Source organism: Dermochelys coriacea, chromosome 6 (assembly GCF_009764565.3).
Source record: "Dermochelys coriacea isolate rDerCor1 chromosome 6, rDerCor1.pri.v4, whole genome shotgun sequence".
Taxonomy (NCBI): Eukaryota; Metazoa; Chordata; order Testudines; family Dermochelyidae; genus Dermochelys; species Dermochelys coriacea.
This window is the reverse complement of record NC_050073.1, coordinates 113,798,388-113,820,224: the sequence shown is the minus strand read 5'-3', so window position 1 is coordinate 113,820,224 and position 21,837 is coordinate 113,798,388. Positions and strand designations below refer to the sequence as shown.

General features: G+C 42.1%; 1 protein-coding gene across 2 annotated transcripts in view; it reads left to right on the top strand.

Moving 5' to 3' along the window:
• MTHFD1 (methylenetetrahydrofolate dehydrogenase, cyclohydrolase and formyltetrahydrofolate synthetase 1) overlaps positions 1 to 21,837 on the top strand; it is a 66,807-nt gene that overhangs the window by 11,359 nt on the left and 33,611 nt on the right. For both annotated transcript variants that reach the window (XM_038405437.2, XM_038405438.2), the window contains exons 2-11: positions 2,687 to 2,771; positions 9,581 to 9,640; positions 10,432 to 10,485; positions 10,845 to 10,981; positions 11,193 to 11,293; positions 11,692 to 11,828; positions 13,283 to 13,394; positions 17,757 to 17,884; positions 19,935 to 20,032; positions 21,037 to 21,210. In XM_038405437.2, the coding sequence (XP_038261365.1) occupies positions 2,687 to 2,771; positions 9,581 to 9,640; positions 10,432 to 10,485; positions 10,845 to 10,981; positions 11,193 to 11,293; positions 11,692 to 11,828; positions 13,283 to 13,394; positions 17,757 to 17,884; positions 19,935 to 20,032; positions 21,037 to 21,210 (1,086 nt within the window). The remainder of the gene's footprint in view (positions 1 to 2,686; positions 2,772 to 9,580; positions 9,641 to 10,431; positions 10,486 to 10,844; positions 10,982 to 11,192; positions 11,294 to 11,691; positions 11,829 to 13,282; positions 13,395 to 17,756; positions 17,885 to 19,934; positions 20,033 to 21,036; positions 21,211 to 21,837) is intronic.

The following is a 21,837-nucleotide window of genomic DNA, read 5'->3' as shown; positions in this document are numbered from 1 at the left end:
ACCACCCTCTTAGTGAAAAAGTTTTTCCTAATATCCAATCTAAACCTCCCCCATTGCAACTTGAGACCATTACTCCTCGTTCTGTCATCTGCTACCATTGAGAACAGTCTAGAGCCATCCTCTTTGAAACCCCCTTTCAGGTAGTTGAAAGCAGCTATCAAATCCCCCCTCATTCTTCTCTTCTGCAGACTAAACAATCCCAGCTCCCTCAGCCTCTCCTCATAAGTCATGTGCTCTAGACCCCTAATCATTTTTGTTGCCCTTCGCTGTACTCTTTCCAATTTATCCACATCCTTCTTGTAGTGTGGGGCCCAAAACTGGACACAGTACTCCAGATGAGGCCTCACCAGTGTCGAATAGAGGGGAACGATCACGTCCCTCGATCTGCTCGCTATGCCCCTACTTATACATCCCAAAATGCCATTGGCCTTCTTGGCAACAAGAGCACACTGCTGACTCATATCCAGCTTCTCGTCCACTGTCACCCCTAGGTCCTTTTCCGCAGAACTGCTGCCGAGCCATTCGGTCCCTAGTCTGTAGCGGTGCATTGGATTCTTCCATCCTAAGTGCAGGACCCTGCACTTATCCTTATTGAACCTCATTAGATTTCTTTTGGCCCAATCTTCCAATTTGTCTAGGTCCTTCTGTATCCTATCCCTCCCCTCCAGCGTATCTACCACTCCTCCCAGTTTAGTATCATCCGCAAATTTGCTGAGAGTGCAATCCACACCATCCTCCAGATCATTTATGAAGATATTGAACAAAACGGGCCCCAGGACCGACCCCTGGGGCACTCCACTTGACACCGGCTGCCAACTAGACATGGAGCCATTGATCACTACCCGTTGAGCCCGACAATCTAGCCAGCTTTCTACCCACCTTATAGTGCATTCATCCAGCCCATACAAGACTGGGACTTTTCAGCTTGGAAAAGAGACGACTAAGTGGGGATATGATAGCAATCTATAAAATCATGACTGGTGTGGAGAAAGTAAATAAGGAAGTGCTATTTACTCCTCAGAACACAAGAACTAGGGGCCACTAAATGAAATTAATAGGCAGCAGGTTTAAAACAAACAAAAGGAAGTTTTTGTTATTTTTTCACACAATGCACAGTCAACTTGTGGACTTGCCAGAGGATGTTGTGAAGGCCAAGGGACTATAATGGGTCAAAAAAGAACTAGATAAATTCATGGAGGATGGATCCATCAATGGCTATTAGCCAGGAGGACCAGGGATGGTGTCCCTAGCCTCTGTTTGTCAGAAGCTGGGAATGGGCGATGGGATGGATCACTTGATGATTATCTGCTCTGTTCATTCCTTCTGGGAAACCTGGCATTGGCCACTGTCGGAAGATAGGATACTGGGCTAGATGGAGCTTTGGACTGACCCAGTATGGCCATTTTTATGTTCTTAAATTCAGCCAGACCCTTGAGTGCACCTGTGCTTCTAAAACTTTTCCACACTCTGCTTGATCTCAGAGGCAGCATCAGGCTGTTTGTTCCCCTCTGGTGCAAGTTAGAGCTTCCTCAAGGGTGGTTCCAACCAGCCCAAGTTGCAGGAGTGCAGTGTGCTCTGATAATGTCCTTTCTTGCCTCTGGCCTCCCTGGGGTTGGGGCTAAGCGGGTGGCATAGTGCTGGCTCCACTGGCTTTACATCACCCTGGAATTCGCTTCTGCAGCAGGAATCCCATGCTGCCATATTGGGGGAACTCCTTTCCATTTCTGCCATGGGAGTGGGGCATTGGAGCTGGAGCAGTGGCTCAGGCTCTGGCCCTGCATGATCACGTGTCTAAGACTTAGCAGGGTTCCTGTTAATGGTGACCTTGTCCCTGATTATTTTATTTAGTGTTTTGCCTGTAACACCCATCACCATGGTATCTGAGCACTTTGCAGACATAAACTGACTGTCACAAGATCTCTATCAGCTAGGGAAATGCTGGTGCTAGTTTGGGAACTGCAGCAGCATTCTTCTGTCTCTTATCGTATCCATGGCTGTAGATACATATATAATGGAGTTTTCTGTGTGTTTCACCCATCAGATGTTTGGTGCTCACACAGACCTCCCTCATGGGAAAACTGTGGATTGATCATAAAAGTATACTTGGTGAGAAGTAGGTTGTAGGCAGGCCTAGCAAAATCCTGAGTATACCACCTGTAAACTGAAACCTTTAGTCCTTCATCCAGATGCTGGGCAAAAGATTTAACTCCTAGGCCATGAAGTTTATGGTTGGTCTTGGTCGCTGAATAACTGCCTTGGCAGTCATGAGTAACTGGGGAACTCATCATATTACCAGTAGCTGTTCACTTAAACCAGATGCTCACCTAATTCCCATTGATTTCTGTCAAAGTTAGTTACCTGAATACCTTTGAGGTCTGGGCATTAGACACCACCTTATATTTTGACTTGCTTTAGACTATTCTGATCATTCTCTCCTATGAAACTAGTTGGTAAGGTACTGAATGGAGCGGGCTGCAGACAGGGGTGGTCGTACATTTTGGGGTTGGGAATCAAAACACCCTGTTGACTGTCTGGAATTTCAATTCCATGCTTTAAACCTTTTTATTTTTCTTATGTCTCTTGAGTACCATGCAACTGCTGTGAGGATGAGAACTTAGAAGTATAGGGTGGGATTTTCAAAAGCCCAATTTCTTGGTTAATTTCTGTTTTTTCCCTCCCATACCAGGCAAATAAGAGAGAGACTGAAGACTCAAGTTGCTCAGATGAAGGAGAGAGTCCCTGGATTCAGACCAGGGCTTGCAATTTTGCAGGTATTGTTGCCTTCTTTAAAAACAAAAAAAAATGAAAAAGCCCTTCTGCTCTGTATTGCTAATTGTAAGACCATGGAAAACTGATTGTCTTCATCTGAAACGACTCAGCAAAATAATGCTTTAAAACAAAAATTCCTACTAAACACAATGTAGTGATGTGATTATCTGTGTGTCTGTTACTGGGGTCCAGGAAAATCATTCCCCCCCCTTCCCCCGAATCCCCCTGACCTTCCCTTCAGTCTGGTTTGACTTGTTTTCATTATTCTTCTTTTAATGTGAAAACACTTCACAAGTATAGACTGCTACACAAATCCTGTATTATCTACTAACAGCAAACCTCGCTAGTAGTCTCTGTTTCACGTCTTTTTACCTTATATGACCCCAAGGTACACCAGCTCTTGTAATTCCCACAAACATAGGTTGTTGCATCAGAAATCAACTTAATGATGTGACGAGTATTATAGTGATTGACTCAGTTCTTGCTGCTAGGGAGTGTGAAAGAGAATCTAACATGAAAAAGTTTAGTTACTGTGAATGTAACAAAACTCTGCAAGCTGTAGTCTGGCTTTTCCATGGCACCCATCTAAACATAAAAGCCATCCTGCAAGCCCAAATGGGAATATTAGCATGAGTAAAAGTGCAGGCCTATACATTTGGCAGAATGCAGTGTCTTCTATTGCTGTTGTGAAAAATTGAAGTTGTCTGGTCAGAAGCATTTTTCAATCTCAAATTGAGTAGGTGTAAAGAGCAGCTGTCATGTCACAGGGATGAACGCTGTGGGTGGAGAGAATTTATGGGATTTGAAATGAATGCTTACAGAAGTGGTCTCTGTCCTTGTCCACCCTCATTTATCTGTCTATTAGAATCATAGAATATCAGGGTTGGAAGGGACCTCAGGATGTCATCTCGTTCAACCTCCTGCTCAAAGCAGGACCAATCCCCAACTAAATCATCCCAGCCAGGGCTTTGTCAAGGCTGACCTTAAAAATCTCTAAGGAAGGAGATTCCACCACTTCCCTAAGTAACCCATTCCAGTGCTTCACCACCCTCCTAGTAAAAAGTTTTTCCTAATATCCAACCCTTCCCTACTGCAACTTGAGACCATTACTCCTTGTTCTGTCATCTGGTACCACTGAAAACAGTAGATCTATCCTCTTTGGAACCCCCTTTCAGGTAGTTTGAAAGCAGCTATCAAATCCCCCTCATTCTTCTCTTGTGCAGACTAAATAATCCCCGTTCCCTCAGCCTCTCCTCATCAGTCATGTGCTCCAGCCCTCTAATAATTTTTGTTGCCCTCCGCTGGACGCTTTATAATTTTTCCACATTCTTCTTGTAGTGTGGGGCCCAAAACTAGACACACTATTCCAGATGAGGCCTCACCAATGCCGAATAGAGGGGAACGATCACATCCCTCGATCTGCTGGCAGTGCTCCTACTTATACAGCCCAAAAAGCCGTTTGCCTTCTTGGCAACAAGGGCACACTGCTAACTCATATCCAGCCTCTTTGTTGTACACAGGATAATTATCTGTATCTTCAATCAGCTGATAAAATTTAGTGTCATAAGATGACTGTATTGTTGGAGTGTAACTAGATGGTTTTGCTTTAAGATTTGTTTTACTCCAGTAGGAAGAAAGGCATGTTGAGGGTAAACTGCATCCTTACCAGTCAAGCCTTCCACAGATGTCCTGCGCAACATGTCATCATCTCCTTGTTGAAGTGCTGCATCTCTTACATTGGTTGCTTACTCAAATGTTTCTATTTTAAGAAGTGTCGTCTTGTATTTTTGTGTGTTTTCTCTCAAGGAAACTCTACAACAGGACCGATAGTTGGAGGACATGCTTGCTCTGGTGGCTATAGAAGCAGGTGACCATGATGCTCTCTGATCAGCTTCAGAATCTGTTTTGTTTTCTTGGGTTCAGCACAACTGTGACATGTGCCAAATTCATATTGTGTATTTCTGAAAGTAACTCCTATATTAGGGTGCTGATGCCACATCATCTAAACTAGAAAACTCATCCAGTAGCCATCAGTACAGTTCATCCCCCCCTATGCCTTCTGCTACCAGCATCACAGACTTCTGTCCAGTTCTGGTGGCTTTTGACAGTTTTGCATTCTTTTGAATTTATTGACAAATCACACATTTTTCACCTTTTTTTGTGTGAAGAGTCTTTCTTTTTAATGTGAGCCTTAAGGGGCTTGTATCCTCCATGTCTTCATATGCTCTAACTTCTTTGTAGAGGTAAAATCCCCAAGTATATTGTTAGCATTACTTACCACCATTTTTCATTTTGTACAAGTATAAGACTTGTGCTAACTTAGATACAAATTAGATCTATATGTTAGTATCAAAAATGCCATTTTTGTTTAGTGAGCACTTTATTAATGGAAGCCCAATATGAAGCTGTGTATTGTGATTTCTAACACTAATACTGATCTGTGGATAAGTGACACTAATTAAAAAAACTAGTTTCTATACTATTTCAAACGCTAGTACTTTATGCTTGGGCAATCACAAATTAAAACCTTTTACCAGGCAGATTAGCTGCTTTGTTGTACATACAAAAGCTTACAAATGGAGAAGCATAACCAGGAATTTACATACCTTTCTATCTACCCACTATGCAGTACAAACGGTGGGCATGCAATCTACTGCTGTTGGTGCACAGCCTTCAGTGTGAGACTGGTCAGCAAATTTCAGTTGAAAATATAGAAAACTGTTATCCCTAGTGAGATGCTTGGACAGCTAAGATTATGCGATGTGAAAACATGTCATCTTAATATATTGCAAAATGTTGATATTTGCCATTTTTGCCACATGCTAAATAGCGTCATCATTTCTGGGGGGGGGGGGGGAAACCTTGCCTGTGCAATGCCAATAAAAGTCTTTTAATACATTGTCATTTGATAGCTTTGATCAATAAACACCATGTTAAGGTGTTGAAATTAATGTAAACGTAAAAATCTGTAGTTGTAATATTGCAGTGTGTTTGAAACTGCAAAAAATGATACTTTATTTTGGGGAGCATTGTTTCACTTTTTCTACAGGTTTAGGGCACCATTTGACAGCTCCACATCGTATCTCATCTAAATGTATATAAAGTAATCTTTCAAATGATATATGATGTGGGTGTGTGTAGAGTGGGTACATTAAATCCTGAAAATATGGCCCTTTATGGAGAATTGCCACACGTCTGTTAGTGCAGAATTCCCCTCTGATGTACCTCAACTCTCCATTGTCTCAGAGAAATTCAGTCCTCATAGCCCATTCACTCCTTGGCCTTGCTGAGACTTACAAGGATGCCAGATGTGATGGTGGTTTCTATGGTAGGTTTGCCCATTTACTAGACTTGTGCCACCAGCCTGTTTCACATAGGCTAGCAAACAGCATTTTACAGCTGCAAAACCCCATATCCATTAATAATTTCCTGAGCCATCTGTCTTGCGGCTGTTTGATTTAACAGTGCAGGGGAATTAATTGCAGGTGGGCAGGGAAACTCTTCCTGATCTGTGTAGATTCTCATGTATTTATCTCCATTTCATTAGGTTACATTGGGTACTATACATGGTCATTTTGTTCATGAACAAAATTTCAAGCTGTACACAGAAAGCAGAGTTTGAACATTTTCTTTCCCACACTAAAAACAGATGTTTTATATTTCTTCTCGTCTCCCACTGCCATCTCCACATTTTCTTCCCTTTTGCCCCTACGTGGACATGGCCTTCCTGAGCTGGTCTGCAAAACTGCTCCCCCAATAATACCCTTAAGATCCATCGTTGCTGTAGCTTCTCTACAAGAAATTAGCCAGCTGTGGGAGTTGGGGATATAGTTTGATAAAAATCAAGAAAAGTGCCACTCATCACCTTGGCCATTTTCCTTGTTTCCATGCCCCCCACCTTTCTTTAGACATCAGGCTCTTCCAAGCAGGGACACTGTCTTTGTGTGGGGCTGCCAGGTTTTGGGTGCTTCAATAATACAAGTAGTAGTAATTGCTTGTTACAGCTTTATGAGGGGAGCAGAGTTAGCCATCTGTAATCTAGTCATTAGGGAGCAGCATTTCTGGAGTTTGCCCTGTTGTCTGCTGGAGTCTTGCCAGCTCTCCCTGATGTTGTTCTTGCTACACAGTGTCTTTCTTTGACAAATTAGGCTGGAGTATGCATCCTCTTTCTGAAGCCTGGCAACACCGTAATCACCTGATACCAAGAATTACAAGCTTGTGTCCCACGTCACTTTCTCTTACATTTTGTGCTTGGCTTTGGTTATTTACAGCATCGTGGTGCTGGAAAACTATGTCAGTGGAGATTTTAAGAGACGAGTAGTATAAGATGCCCAATGCCCGTTAGCTTGGGGCACCTTGTTGCCATATATGCCTTTGAATATCCATAAAAACGCACCCATATATATGTATGCACTAGGTCTGTCAAATGATTTTAAAAAATCACAATCACAAGATTAAAAATAAGTTGATTAATTGCAGTTTTAATCACACTATTTATAATAGAAAGCCAATTTAAATGTATTATACATATTTTTGGATGTTTTCTACTTTTTCAAATATATTGATTTCAATTACAATACAAAGTGTTCAGTGTTTACTTTTATATTTTTTATTACAAATATTTGCATTGTAAAAAAGATTTTTTTAAAAAAGTCAAAGCATGAATGAGCATACAAATGTTTAGCATATCTGGCACATAAATACCTTGCAACGCCAGCTACAACAATGCCATGCAAATACCTTTTCTCACTTTCGGGTGATGTTTATCTCCCCTAAATGTAAACAAACTTCTTTGTCTTAGCGATTGAGTGAACAAGAAGCAGGACTGAGTGCACTTGTAGGCTATAAAGTTTTACATTGTTCTGGTTTTGAGTGCAGTTATGTAGAAAAAAATTCTACATTTTTAAGTTGCATTTTCACAGTAAAGAGATTGCACTACAGCAGTGGTTCTCAACCAGGGGTACATGTACTCCTGGGGGTACACAGAGGTCTTCCAGGGATTACATCAGCTCATTTAAATATTTCCCTAGTCTTACAACAGGCGACATAAAAAGCACTAGCAAAGTCAATACAAACTAAGATGTCATACAGCTAATGATTTGTGTTTACTGCTCTATATACTGTACACTGAAATGCAAGTATAATATTTATACTCCAGTTGATTTATTTTATAATTAGTGGTAGAAATGAGAAAGTAAGCAATTTTTCAGTAATATTGTATTGTCATTGTTGTATTTTTATGTCTGATTTTGTAAGCAAGTCGTTTTTAATTGACGTTAAACTTAGAGGTACGCAAGACATCAGATTCCTGAAATGAGTACAGTAGTCTGGAAAGGTTCAGAACCACTGCACTACAGTACTTGTATGAGGTGAATTAAAAATACTATTTATTTGGCTGTCTTTTTTACAGTGCAAATATTTCTACTAAAAAATAATATAAAGTGAGTGCTGTACACTTTTTGTATTCCGAGTTGTAATTGAAATCAATATATTTGAAAATGTAGAAAAACATCCAAAAATATTTATAACTCATTTAAATTGGTATTCTATTATTGTTTAATGGTGTGATTAAAACTGGTTTAATCATGAGTATTTTTAATCTATTTTATCTATTTGTTTTGCATTAATTACTTGAGTTAACTGTGATTAATTGACAGCCTAATATACACACATAATTAGACTTTGTGTATATCAAATAGGCCCAACTTGCGTGATGGCCTTAATCAAGTAACTGGGTGTTTCATAAATGAAATGAGCTCAGTTCAGAATTGATGCACATTCGCTCGGCTAGCGGTGAATCTCTCCCAGTATGGATATCTTTCTGAAGCCCCCAGGATTTTGACCTGTTGGTCCAACACTAAAGGACATGCAAATATATTAGTGTGTTTACATACAAGTATCCAGGCAAGGGAGATGCTGCTTAAATATGTGCAGCAACAAGGTTTGCCATGTCGAGAGGGGCATCATGAATGAGGTGAAGGCCAGAGGTTTAATTGTGTATATGTAACCTGAACTCCTACTTTGAACTGATATAGAAGCCGAGTATCTGAGCTTAGATCTTGATGTTTTTTGGTGGTGGGGTTTCCTCCCTGCATGCTCTGACTCGGGTGGAAATTTGACATGAGCACATATCAGTATTGTATGCTGCCAGACAATGAGGTCAAGACTGACTCCTTGTCTCCTCACCACCTCAAGACCCCTGCCCTCAATCAGAGGAAGCAAACATCTGGTGACTATTTTAGTGTGGAAATGTTGTTGATTTCACTGCATGCACAGAAGTGGTTCACATCAGATATAGCCTCTGATAATTGGTGTGTCCAAAAACACACACTCATTCTTAAACCATGCTTCATAGCCAGTAACTCTGCATAGCGTGTTCTGCACTATGGGAAGTTGCTGTCTTCTGATCAGTGATCAATAAGGCTGAAAGATCCTGGCAGTGCTGTTGGGTATAAAACTTTCTGTGTTTTGCAAGTCACGTTAATACATTTTAGATTTAACTTTTTCAGGAAAGAGACTGGGCAGTTTTCTCTGCTTTGGAATGTACCATATTAAAGGTTTTCAAAAGGCATAAATGGCTGCTATTTAGAAAATTAGCCAAACTGTTAACGTATCTTTCACTTAAAAGGACATTTCCCATTAGCTCTGTCTGGCTGTATCCCTTTGCTATAGGAAGACTCTTGAGTCAAGCTGTCCCTGTAATATAACTACAGTTGAATAAAGGAACAGTCATTCAAATTCAGATATATATTTCTGCCTGTCTGTATCTCTGCTTTCCATTGTGACTTGTCTCTTTCCTTTCACCCTCTAGGTTGGGGATCGAGATGATTCAAATATCTACATTAGCATGAAGCTGAAGGCTGCTGCTGAGGTAATGCCTAGATCATAATGTTGATTTTCTTCGTAAATATTATACACCCCACCCCACGCACATGAGGTAGTAAAAACATGCCTTTAAAGCCTTCAATATGGCTATCCCTATGCAAACCCCTAATGTAGACAAGCTGCACTGATATAAACTGGGGCTTGCACTGGTGTGGATTACTCTGGCAACATCGGTGTAGTTAGTTGGTGCAAATGTTTATAGTGTAGACAAGCTCTTAGTTTCGTGTGCCCACTGCACTGTTCTGTCCTCTGGCCTAGCCAGCCCCTAGACCCCTGCCCATTATACCTCATTAAGGCATACCCCTGCAGTTGCTTCATTTCAGCTCATTGCCCTGCAGCCACTGTATGCTACAGTACACCCTGCCTTGCGGAAGGGGAAATTGGCCCATTGTCTAAGATGTTGGTTGATATCTTGTTGCTGTTTGTTAGCCTTCCAGAGCAGTGTCATTTTTTGTCAGTCCTAGTACAGCAGCTGCTATCAAGCTGAATTGCCATCCCATAACTAGGGATTTTCTTTCTTTTGTAACCTATGTTACAGTATGGGGTAATAAAAACAATGACAGAAAAATTAACTCAGTGGGATACTAATCTTGATCTTCTCTTTGGTTTATGTACTTCTGAGTAACAGGACTTTATTGCCTGTCCCTCAGTTAGACTAGAAAGCATGATAGATTCTGTTGCAAGCCTGGGCTGAAATGAGAGAATTGCCACGCTGTTTTTACATATTGCCTCTACGTCAAGTAGAAAACCAGATCACTTCTGAGTTCTCTTTTGCAGATTGGGATCAATGCCAATCACATTAAGCTGCCAAACACTGCAACAGAAGCTGAGGTAAGTGACTTGGTCAGTCTCGTTAAGAAGCCCTTAATTTTGGTTTGGTATTAAAAAGATAAAACGTGTGTGTGTTTCTTTGACCTATCTTTTTATTTAAAGAAACACTTGCCTTTGAGGACTCATGCAAAAAGAAGAGAGATCAACAAACGCTGAAAATTTTTAAAGAATTTAATCTAGATGTTTCTGAAAAGACAATCCACTAGTAATTTATATTTTTATATGGGAGAACTAAACATTGTGTGTATTGTTCCCAAATTCTGTCCAGCTAGAAAATGCAACGTTCAAGTACTTGCACCAGACTTGTTTAAATGTATCATTCTTAATGTTTTTATCCTGTCCCCATTTGAAATGCATAGGTGCTGAGGTGCATCACTGTTTTGAATGAAGACCCTGCAGTTCATGGATTTATAGTACAATTGCCTCTAGAGACAGATAAACCCATCAGTACAGAGAAAGTGACCAATGCTGTTGCCCCTGAAAAAGATGTAGATGGGTAAGCTGATTTTTGCTGTTGGAGGGTAATTGTTTTTTCATACAACTTGCTCTCTTTCTTTTAAACCTATCTACTTAAAACAGTGATTCTAAATTTAACAAATAACTTCAAAATATGTAAATGTTGGTGTTATGGAATAACAGTTAGTGTAACTTTAAGATTCTATTCCTGGCACATGCATACCATTGTCCCCTCCCTTCATATACTTTAGGTTAACTAGCATCAATGCTGGGAAACTTTCCAGAGGTGACCTTGAAGACTGCTTCATCCCCTGTACACCCAAAGGATGCATGGAGCTTATCAAGCAGACAGGCAAGTAAACAAAGTAGATTTGTAGGACTGATGGTGGTTCTTAGTCCTGTCCTCGTTATTGATGAGTACATTGTGTCAGTCCCTTGATGAGCTGTACAATTACACTTAGTGTGCAGTATATTATAGCCTTTTCTAAAAGCACTAATTTTCCTTGAGGTGCCAACCCCTGTCCCTGTGCCTTCTTAAAGCTCTCCGCCTTCCACTTCTTGACCTTCAAAGCCCCGTCACATAGACAGCTGTGTTTTCTAGCCAAGGATGACTAATTTTGACTTTCCTAAGAGCCACAGCTGGATCCATGCTGACTAATGGCTCTGGAATAAAGTTCAATTAATTGGCAGCTGGGATGTGCCCAGGTTGTTTGGCCTGCTAACCTAAAATTGAATCTTATTATGTTTCAGGCATCCAAATTGCAGGTAAAAAAGCAGTGGTGATTGGACGCAGTAAGATAGTTGGTGCTCCAATGCATGACCTTCTACTGTGGAGCCATGCAACTGTAACCACTTGCCACACAAAGACTGCGGCACTGGCTGAGGAGGTAAGGATAAGGTGTTCGTTTAAACCCTGTACAATATATACACATACCTGTCTCTTTCCACAAATGAATTTTCAAAAAATAAAATTAAAAAAGCCTGTACTTTAGAAGCCCCTATTAAGATTAATTCCCAACAAAGCTTTTCACAGAGGTCTTTAAAATTGCTCGTGAGACTGGTCACATTTTCCTGCTCAACAGCAAGAGTAAATCACAGCAATGGTTTGGTGGCTGTATTGACACCTACTTGGATTTTTCCAGACAATTGGCATGCTTCAGCAGTCAGGCAAAAGACTGGATGTGTATGAATGTAACAGATCAGAAAAGCTGCAGTGCTCTATGGTACTATAAAACAGAACTCTGGTATTCCTATGGTGTTTAAAGTGGGAGTAACAAAACTGACCCAACTTCACAAGGTTGTTGTTAGGCTTATTAATGGTTTAAGTGCAAAGTATTAATAAAATCTCAAATATAAATCTTCTCCCTTTCAATATAAAGAAAAATCAAAAAGATAACTACTTCCAATGAAAAACTAGGTGGGGTGAAGTAAGTATTGAAATGACCCCACATAATAGATTTCTGTTTGCATCTTTAACTATAGAGCTTTGACCAGATCTGCCAGACTTATCAATATGGTCTAAGTGAGCGGTCATGCCAAATTACAGTGCATTTTGTGTTACAACCTCATGAATGTTAAAAGAATAAATCCATAATTAATAATGATTTTGAGCTGGAAGACTGGGTTGCTAACACTGAGTGGTTTAGAGGCCTGTGCAGGAGCTATGGCTGATGGCTTTCTGAGATGTGCTGGCTCTATCTCCAACCAGCCTACTTTGAAAAGAATAGCTCTGCTGTAGGAAATGGTAGACTTGAGGAGAAGAAAAGAATGTACAATAGTATTAAGCATGGGCTGGTACATAGGGTCCTTGCCTGGGAATTGGGACACATGGATTCTACTCCCATCTCTGCCACTGGCCTGCTGTGTGACCTTGAGCATGTCACTTAGCTTCTCTGTTCTGCCCCCTTTGTCTCCTTAGGTTATAAGCTCTTCAGGGCAGAGATTCTCTCTCACTATGTATGTGTACAGTGTATGTGCCTGCCCCAGTGGAGTCCGCCTCCTGGTTGGAGCTTCTGTGTGCTATTGTAATACCAACAATAATAATAGATAGAACACTGACCTGCATTAACAAAGATGAATGGTTATAAAGATCAAATAAAGTCAGCATGAGGTGGAAAGGTGACCTTCAGGTTCTCCTGATTTAACTCCATGCCTCTGAATTCAGTCACGAGGTCTTCACAGTAGCCATAGACATATTTCCTTCCCACCCATCCCTGGGCTTCCAGGAGGATTTTTGTTTCGTTTTGGGGACACTATTTTTTTTGAAAACACAAATGACTAAAAGTAAACCAAAAATGACCTACTTTGTATCTGCTGTAGTGACACAGAATTATTTTGATAGGTTAGTAAAGCTGATATCCTGGTGGTTGCGGTTGGTAAACCTGAAATGGTAAAAGGGGAATGGATTAAACCCGGTGCTGTAGTAATAGACTGTGGAATCAACCATATACCAGGTAAGCATGTGTGTGTGGGTGGGGGGTATTACACCGTTGCTGTATCTTGCTGGAGAAAGGACTATTGTCTTGAAGCATAATATAATTTGCAAACCACTGGAGGGTCTAACAGAAAATCAACTGACTATGGATTTTTGTCTAGGGGTTAATTTAACTACTTTTTGTCACTTGTAAAGAAGAAACGGATGGTCTGGCTCATTCTGGTTTTTTCCCTTCATTTTTAATCCAAGTTACAGGTATTACATGATATGGGAAATTAGTCACAGTCAATCTGTCATCATGCCTACGCCCACAGGGCTTTTAAGAAGGTAGCTTTATAATTGATCAGTCATTTTGTTGCAATGTAATTATCTAATGGAAGGTAAAGACATTTCTTGCCTACAGCTCAGCTGTCTTGCCTCTTGCAGATGACATCTGAGTTGTTGTGGTTAAAAGCATTAAGTCCTCTGCTTAACATAGAACTGCCCTGGCTGTTTGTAGTTGTTTGATAAATCTGTGCCGAGCCACCCAAATGTTGGCAATCTGTCAGGAACCATATTTGATTTGCGTAAAACAAAGCAGATTGCAGGCTCTCAGTTAGCATGTTGCAAATAAAAATAACATTGTGTTCCTGGTATACCACTGTCTTGCCATTGTTCAAGAGCTTGCTTGGACTGCCCGTCTGAGAAGTTGGTCCTGATTTCCTTGATCGCTTTAGTCTCTCTGACTTTAGAAAGGTTTGAACCCAGCATAGAATCACCTTTGGCAGTTCTGTAGTCTGGTGCATTTGGGGAGATATGAGGATTAGCAGACAAGCGCTTTAAAATGTATCCTGTGAAAATATTCTGTATTGAACACTTCCTGGCCCTGGTTTCCCAAGGGTTCCACAGCATTTCCCTGGGGTTCTTTTAAAGCCTGTGATGAGGAGGGGAGAAGCAGGTGGAAGCTACAGAGTTTTTTGCAAAGCTTCCACCTGCTTCTTCCTTCCTCATCACAGGCTTTAAAAGAACCCCAGGGAAATGCTGTGGAACCCTTGGGAAACCAGGGCAGGAAGTGTGGGATCATGATGCTAGAGGGGAAATAGTGGCTTCTTTGTCAGCTTCTCCAAGAAAAGCTCTTCCCAGGATATGCTGCTGCTGGCCCATTGTCTGAGATTAACAGAAGTCCTGTGCTTTGAATGCTAGGTAGAAAGTAGCACAAACTGGCTACTAGTGGAGGTAAGTGTTCCCGGCTAGATACCTGCACAGAATGTGAATTGTGGCTCTGGGACTGAGAGGAAGCTGTTTAGCTTCAGCACTGTATTATAACTGGTCTCCCTAGGTGGAGAGGGCTGAGATGCAGCAAATTCTGGCGCAAGGGATGGAGATGAGGGAGTCACCTCATCTGCATTGTTCCAGCCCTGCAGAAATCCTCTGTGCTGTGGGGAGGGGAAAGAAGAGCAGTACTGGGGGTGGGCCACAGAATCAGCATAGACTTTGCCCTCTTTCCAAAAAATCCCACAGGGGACTCTTGCTTGCACTGCTTCCTTTCCACAGTTTGGAACCCGCCATTTAAGGGGTAGTTCTAGGTCCTGGGGAGCCTCTGTTTGTGTGGGATGGGAGAGCTGGAAGATGGAGGTGTATCAGAGATCCCCTGTGTTGGGTGTCCTTGAACCTCAGTAGACTATTTGGAATCCATGAGTTTAGGGATCGGAACTCCAGGTTGCTTCAGCAAAGGAGAAGACAAATCAACGCCCTGCCCTGGCCTGCTAGGGAGAAATTCAAGGTAACATTGAGTAGATGATTGCTTGTCCCTGTGCAGAGCTAACCCCCTGGGGAATCAGTCTGGCCCTATGAAATTGTACAGCAGTAACATCCAACAGCAAATAGCTTTACAACTGACTTCCAGAAGAAGGGCTCTGTGTAGGTTGAAACCATGTCTCTTTTACCAACAGAAGTTGGTCCAGTAAAAGATATTGCCTTGTCCTTCCAGATGTTGAGTCTTTTATCCTGACGTGAGCAGTTCACTTTCAGGTGCACAGATTTGACTGTGTGCTCTGGGAAGGAGCCTTGTAGTCTCATATCTATAAAATGCCACCATTTAGTTTCTTTGACCTCTAGCTATTGAACTTTTTTGTCCTCTGATATTTTAGCAGTGAAGAAAATTTCTCCTATGTTTAGGAAGATGCAGCGTGTGTGTGTGTGTGTGGTGGGAAGTATAGTGGAGGGGTGGGTTAGATGATGACTGGGGGAGAACAGTCGATAAAAGATCTTCTAACTGACCATTTCATGGAGCACAAGATGGAAAATATTTTAAAGCTGGTCAAACAGTCACCATTTCTTCTTCATTTATATTATCTTGCAGACTTAGCTTCACAATAGAGAATAAAATGTGCTTCTCTACCTTGTCTGTGCATCAGACACAGATTAGGATGTTTTGTTTTGAATGCATAATTTATCAATTGTTTGATTTTGTTCTCAGGCACTGAGGCTTTGTTGCTGGTATGATTTGTAGTCATCCTTGGCATTCTTAGAAGAAAATGTAATTACATTATTTGCCTTTTGCATTCCTAATCAAAGTTGCCCTTCAGAATGGGAGGCTGAATTATTCTGTAGCTCAGGCAGCAAGTTTGCAGATTACTAACAGTTGCTGTAGAAACAGGATTTAACAGCCATGACATGGTTCAGGCTTTGAGCAGGAGAAGGAAGCTTCTCACTTAAAACACAAATGTAGCAAAACTTCAGAACTGCTAGCTGTCACTAACAGTGGTTGTAGAATTAGTGTTGACTTTAGTTGCTTTTGTTTTGACTTCCCTTTCAATTTTTCAGTCTCCTGTTTTATATTTTTTTCATAGTATTTATGTTAAAGCTTTTGATTATATTCTGTCCAACATTCCTGTTGGACAGCCACATTGAAGTGCATGGAGTTGTACAAGAGCAACGAAGGGCGAAATGTGGCCCTCTGGTTATAATACTGCTTAATTGAGATTTCTTTCTGGTTTATTAAAAAATTAAACATTTCTGATTTCTTGCTTTGAGATAAACTGAGATATGTAAACTTCTTTCAGATCAGATGTTTACATCCTTCTTCATGTAATGTCCTCTGCGTTCTAAATCACTGAAGTTAACATCCACCACTCTTGCAGAGAAAGTGAAAGCCACCATTTTGGTGTCCTGCACCTAAAATGGAGTTCCTCTGCTGAGTAAATGAATGAGTTCTGTCTCCAGACAGCTGAACCTCCCTGCAAACCTCACTTAATGCACAGTGAATTAAAAAAAATCCCAAAGCATATTGGATTCTGGACCATTTATTTCTGGGGAAGGGCAAGGGGGTGTGTGTGTGTGTGTGTGTGTGTGTGTGTGTGTGATTAACCTTTGCCAAATAGAGAAGAGAGACTTATTAGAGAAATAGAAATTTAAGATGTTTAAATGGAGGAGGGGGATTAAGTTGTATTTCAAGTTTAATTTGACTGGACACTGATCTAGTGATACTGCAGTATCTAACAAAGCAAGAAACTTGGTGAGGGGGGGATGTGGGAAACTGTCCTCTCTCTAAAGAGTAGTGAATTTCTTCTATGTAAGTCAACCAGTGTATGGCATGATACTTGCTCAGAATGGTTGAAATTGACGTGTAACTTCTGTTATAAACTCGGCTGTTAGTATTCAGTTTCAGCTCCTGTGTCATTATTTATAGCCTGCTGGCAAGATTAAATGTTCTACCTAATTCCATCACATATTTTTAAGTCATATGCCACACTTCATAGTATGTAATCACTTAAGTGCAGAAGAGATCAGAGCCTCGGCTTGCTTTGAAATGCAGGAAATCTAATTTAACCTAAATATGAAGAGCAAAGGGAAATGTAGCTTCTTATTACTGGAAAACATGTTCCTCCTCCACCCCTCACTGCTTCCAGTGTGACTGAAAGCTGTACTTTCAATTCAGGACAATTTCCGACCACTGTGTAGTGGGATAAATGATTGGTGGATTCACATCTCAGCTACCCCTCCTGCTTCCACAAAGCCAGGACTTTGTGAGCACATGGTTCCTCCCTTCCTTTCCCTTCCCAGAAGCACCATGTGATCTGGAGCCTTCTATGAAATTTCCCATGTTACGTGACCCTTTAAGGAAGCCCCAGCACCCTCAAGGAAGTAGAGACTGCCTGTGTTCTACCTGGTCTCTGGGTAGACAGTGCTGTTGATCCAGTCTGACTTCACAAGCCCTAAAATTACCCTTTGGGAAACTAAGAGAAATGTAGCATTTTCCAGCTTGATTATTTTATCTCTTTGCTGCTTGCCGTGCGGCTGAACTTCTATTTCGGTGTGTGCGAGCCCTCGTCCGAGTGAGAGTTCAGCCTCTTTTGTTTCAGTGAAATGCTCTGTGTATAACTTAATCTCTCCCTCCCAGACAGTACAAAGCCCAATGGGAAAACGGTAGTAGGAGATGTGGCTTACAGTGCAGCGAAGGAAAGAGCTTCATACATTACCCCTGTCCCTGGCGGTGTTGGACCAATGACCGTGGCCGTGCTAATGCAGGTATGTGAACTACAGACTGAATGTGTCCTACCTGTCCTCTTTGTGCATTTGTATGACTAGCAAACTAACACACAGTAAATAACAGTGGGCATTTCTGGGGGTGGGTGAGTGCCAGGGCGGAGTTAAGCTGTGTGCCACTGGTCAAACATCCCACAGAAATGCCCTACGCTGCTTTGTGTATACGCTATTTGTGTGTGTTTGAGGTTGTGTTCGCTGCCTCTTTGCTTGGCTTCACTGACATGCATCATGTTACCTAATGGGGTTTGTCCCAAGAGTTGAGTGATTTCCATTGTCACTAGCCTGGTGTCTTGCATACCCTCTTCCTGACGCTGTGCAAAGCAATCCAGGTTTGCAGTGGGCTTAATTTGCGAGAGTCCTGATGGGGGAAAGTCGTCCGTCGTCTTCCCCCACCCTCCCTCCGGGGGAGAGTTCCAACAGTGCAGGGGGACTGCAGCTCCAGCTTGTTGGGAGATGGCTCATGACTCCCAGGAACAGGGCTGGATTTAGAGATGGGTGACTGCCTGGGGCGCCAGACTTGGGGACGCACCGGACTTGGGGAGCTGTTTTTGTTAGCAGCAAAAGAGAAAATAGAATGTTTGTTTCAGGTATTCTGTACGTGGATTCCCTTTTCACTAACCTCCTAGAATGTTCTGGACATTTGTAGAATCTTGTGGAACCTTCCAGATTTTCTCAACCACACTTTTCTTGAACCTCCTGGAATGTTGTCAGCCATGCCCTTGTGGATATATAGGGGGTGGGGAGTCACTAGTCAGTGAGATATAAGAATGAAGTGAGAGCCTCAGCTGCGATATTGTGGACCTTGTTTTACTGTGTAATTGTGAAAGTGTACTTGTGTGTTAAGACTTGAAGAGTGTAAGTAGCTACTAATCAAGGACATATTTAATGAGAAGCTATGCTTCAGTTCACGAGGGCAAAGGCGAGAAGTGACCTTTTGAACTAAAAGACTAGGGTTAACGTTCTAAGGCTGTCACCTACTGTAACCCCATTTAATATTGGTCTACCGATCTTGGTGCCCAGTTCAATTTCTTGATGTTAATACATTTCAGTTATTCTTAAAATTAAAAAGTTTCTATAAGCTTAGAGGAAACACATTTTTATTTGCTTATGCATGGCATGAATAAATACAGATGTACAGATCCTAGTGTATGAATTTATCATCTCATACGACAGGGATAAATCATGCATGCACATCATGCATCAAAGTTGTGAAATGGGCTACAAATGCAATAAAATAAGGCGTTCAAAAGTTTAACAAATGGAGGGTGGGTGCTGAAGATGCTCCTTGCCTGGGGTGCCACTTAGTCTAGGGCCAGCCCTGCACAGGAACCCAGAGTGCCTGGAAAGTGGGATGAACAGCTTCGCTGGTGGGGCTTTTAGGGAGCGCTAGCTGTAATTTTAAAACAAGCCATGAGGTGGCCCTAGAAAGAGAGCAGTAGTACAGCACTTGCCTTCAGAGGTTGCTCTAAACAATCAGCCACCCTAGGCAAAACTTCATGGGGCTGCCCCTTCCTACTGCCTAGAACAGAGATTCTCAACTGCAGGGGGGAGACGGGCGCAGGACTTTCTAGGGGATGCAGCAAGCCTTCTGATGGTTTGGTGGTTATGATAAGGGGCAAGTGTCAGGTCTCAATGACACTTAAATATGGCCTGGCCGCCCCTTTGCCAAGACAAGGGTGTGCAGCTGGGTCAAATTTGAGTGAGTGACATTGCAACTGGGCGCACAGGGTCGCAGTGCTGCTCAGGTTTGGCCCCGCCACTCTAGGTAGCTGCCTTGTTTGCCTAAAGCTACTGCGGCCCCGCCGGCCTTTTAGGGAGGGGAGAGGGGACGGCGGGTGAGGAAGCAAGTCCAGCGTAAGCATTTTAAAAGTCTCCTTGAGAAATTTAAATAAATTCTTTAATCCGAGGTTTGCATGGGTCACTGTCTCAGATAGAAGGGAGGCGGCTGGGCAGTCCTTTCTGGATCTGTGTTTATTAACCAACGTGTTGCAACGTTTATGGCTGTAAACTGAGCCTTTTTATGCCTGTTTAGAGCACAGTAGAGAGCGCACAACGATTTTTAGAGCAACGCCAACCTGGGAAATGGAACATCCAGTACAACCAGCTCCGCTTACAGACTCCTGTGCCAAGGTAACATTTTAAATAAACTACTGCTGTCTATCTCGTAACGTCGTGTTTGTTTTGTTTTCTCTGGGACTGTGTATGGGAATTCCCATGGCAGGTTTGTACGCAGGAGGGTAACTACTTGAGTTCATTCTAATTTTTAAAATTCCCAGTGTTTTTTTGCAGAGGAAAGCATTCCTGTCCAATCCTGCAGAGTGATATGTGCGACCAGGCTCCTTTGCCTGTCTGAGCCCCATCAGTGGCATCAGGGCTCCAGACGGGCACACAGGTCCACCTGCACACATCACGCTCCAGAACAGAGGCCTAGTTGTGTACAACGATGCAATTTATGGTATTGGCCAATACGCAAGTGGCAACATCGTAGTTTTTAAAATATGTATAATTGTATGATAATGGCAAGCTGCTTTTAAGGGCAATGATGCTATCACAGAGCAGTACTACTAGCACTTACATAGCCATTTACACATGGAGACCTCAGTTCAGCAAGGTATTATGTATGGTCATAGGTCACATTGATGGACTTCAGTGGGACTTAAGCATGTGCTTAAATATTTTCCTGAATCAGGGCCTCAAAGCTCTGTACAAATGCAAATCTTCTCAGCCCTCTTGCAAGGCAGAGACTGCTGGGGCCAGTTAGATCAGCAAATAGCGAGATGCCTTCCTTCACCTTGGGAGAGCTGAAGTCTGAGATAGCAAGAGCACCGTGGGATAAGAGTTGTTGGGTTAGAGCTCCTGCTAATAACAAACACTTGAAAGTATTTGAAATGTCACAGGAAAGACTAGAAAATTCCCAAGTAACAGGCATCAGTAGCAAAGCTGCCTTGGGAGATGTCCTTACCCATACTACAATGGGCTGAGGGGACCTCCTTGGGCAGATTGACTTCTTTAGCTGTAAAGCTTAGAGATTTCAGTTTTTAAATCCTGCGTTGGGGTGCTTGTGGACTATACCTGTTGGGAAGCAGGCGGTTTCATGCTTCAGCAAATTAGATTCACCTCCTCTTTTCTTTAAGCGACATTGAGGTATCTCGATCTTGCATACCCAAGCGCATTGGTCATCTTGCTAGAGAAGTCGGCTTGCTCTCCGAAGAGGTGGAGCTCTACGGTCAGACCAAAGCCAAAGTCCTGCTGTCTACTCTCAAACGCCTGAAGGACCAGCCAGATGGCAAATATGTCGTTGTAACAGGGTAGGTTGTTCCTTCCTTAAAGGTGATATTGGGGAGTATGGTGTAGATTTCTGGAGGAGGGTTTAGGAGTCTTGTTGCTTTGCTTTATAGTTTTAAGAATGTTGGAGGCAACTTGGAGCAAATTCATAGGAATTGGATCAGATCCAGAGTCCATCTAGTTCAGTATCCTGTCTGACAGTGGCTGGTGCTAGAGGCTTCAAAGGATGGTGTAAAATCGCTGCCATAGGATAAACTGGCTCCACGCTTAGGGCTTGTCTACACCATAGATTTGTTCACACCAGAGGGGTGTAAATTTTAGATTGTGACATGCTAGTATGAACTAACTGGACTGTGTGCACTCTGCTGGTGAGCACTAGAAGTTCCCTAGTTACGTTAACATAGTACTGTTTGAAATGGGACTGTCAATACACACTAAGGAATTTCTAGTGTTCACCAGCAGGGTGCACACAGGCCAGTTAGTGCACAGCATACTTGAGTGAATGAAAATATGCACCCCTCTAGTCTGCACCAGTGTAGACAAGCTCTAGGACTCATTCTGAACTCTAACTACAGGAGGCAGTCTTGAGCTCTGAAGCATGAGGTCTTGTATCCCGTCCAAAATATGTGTTAGCGTTAACTCTGATAACT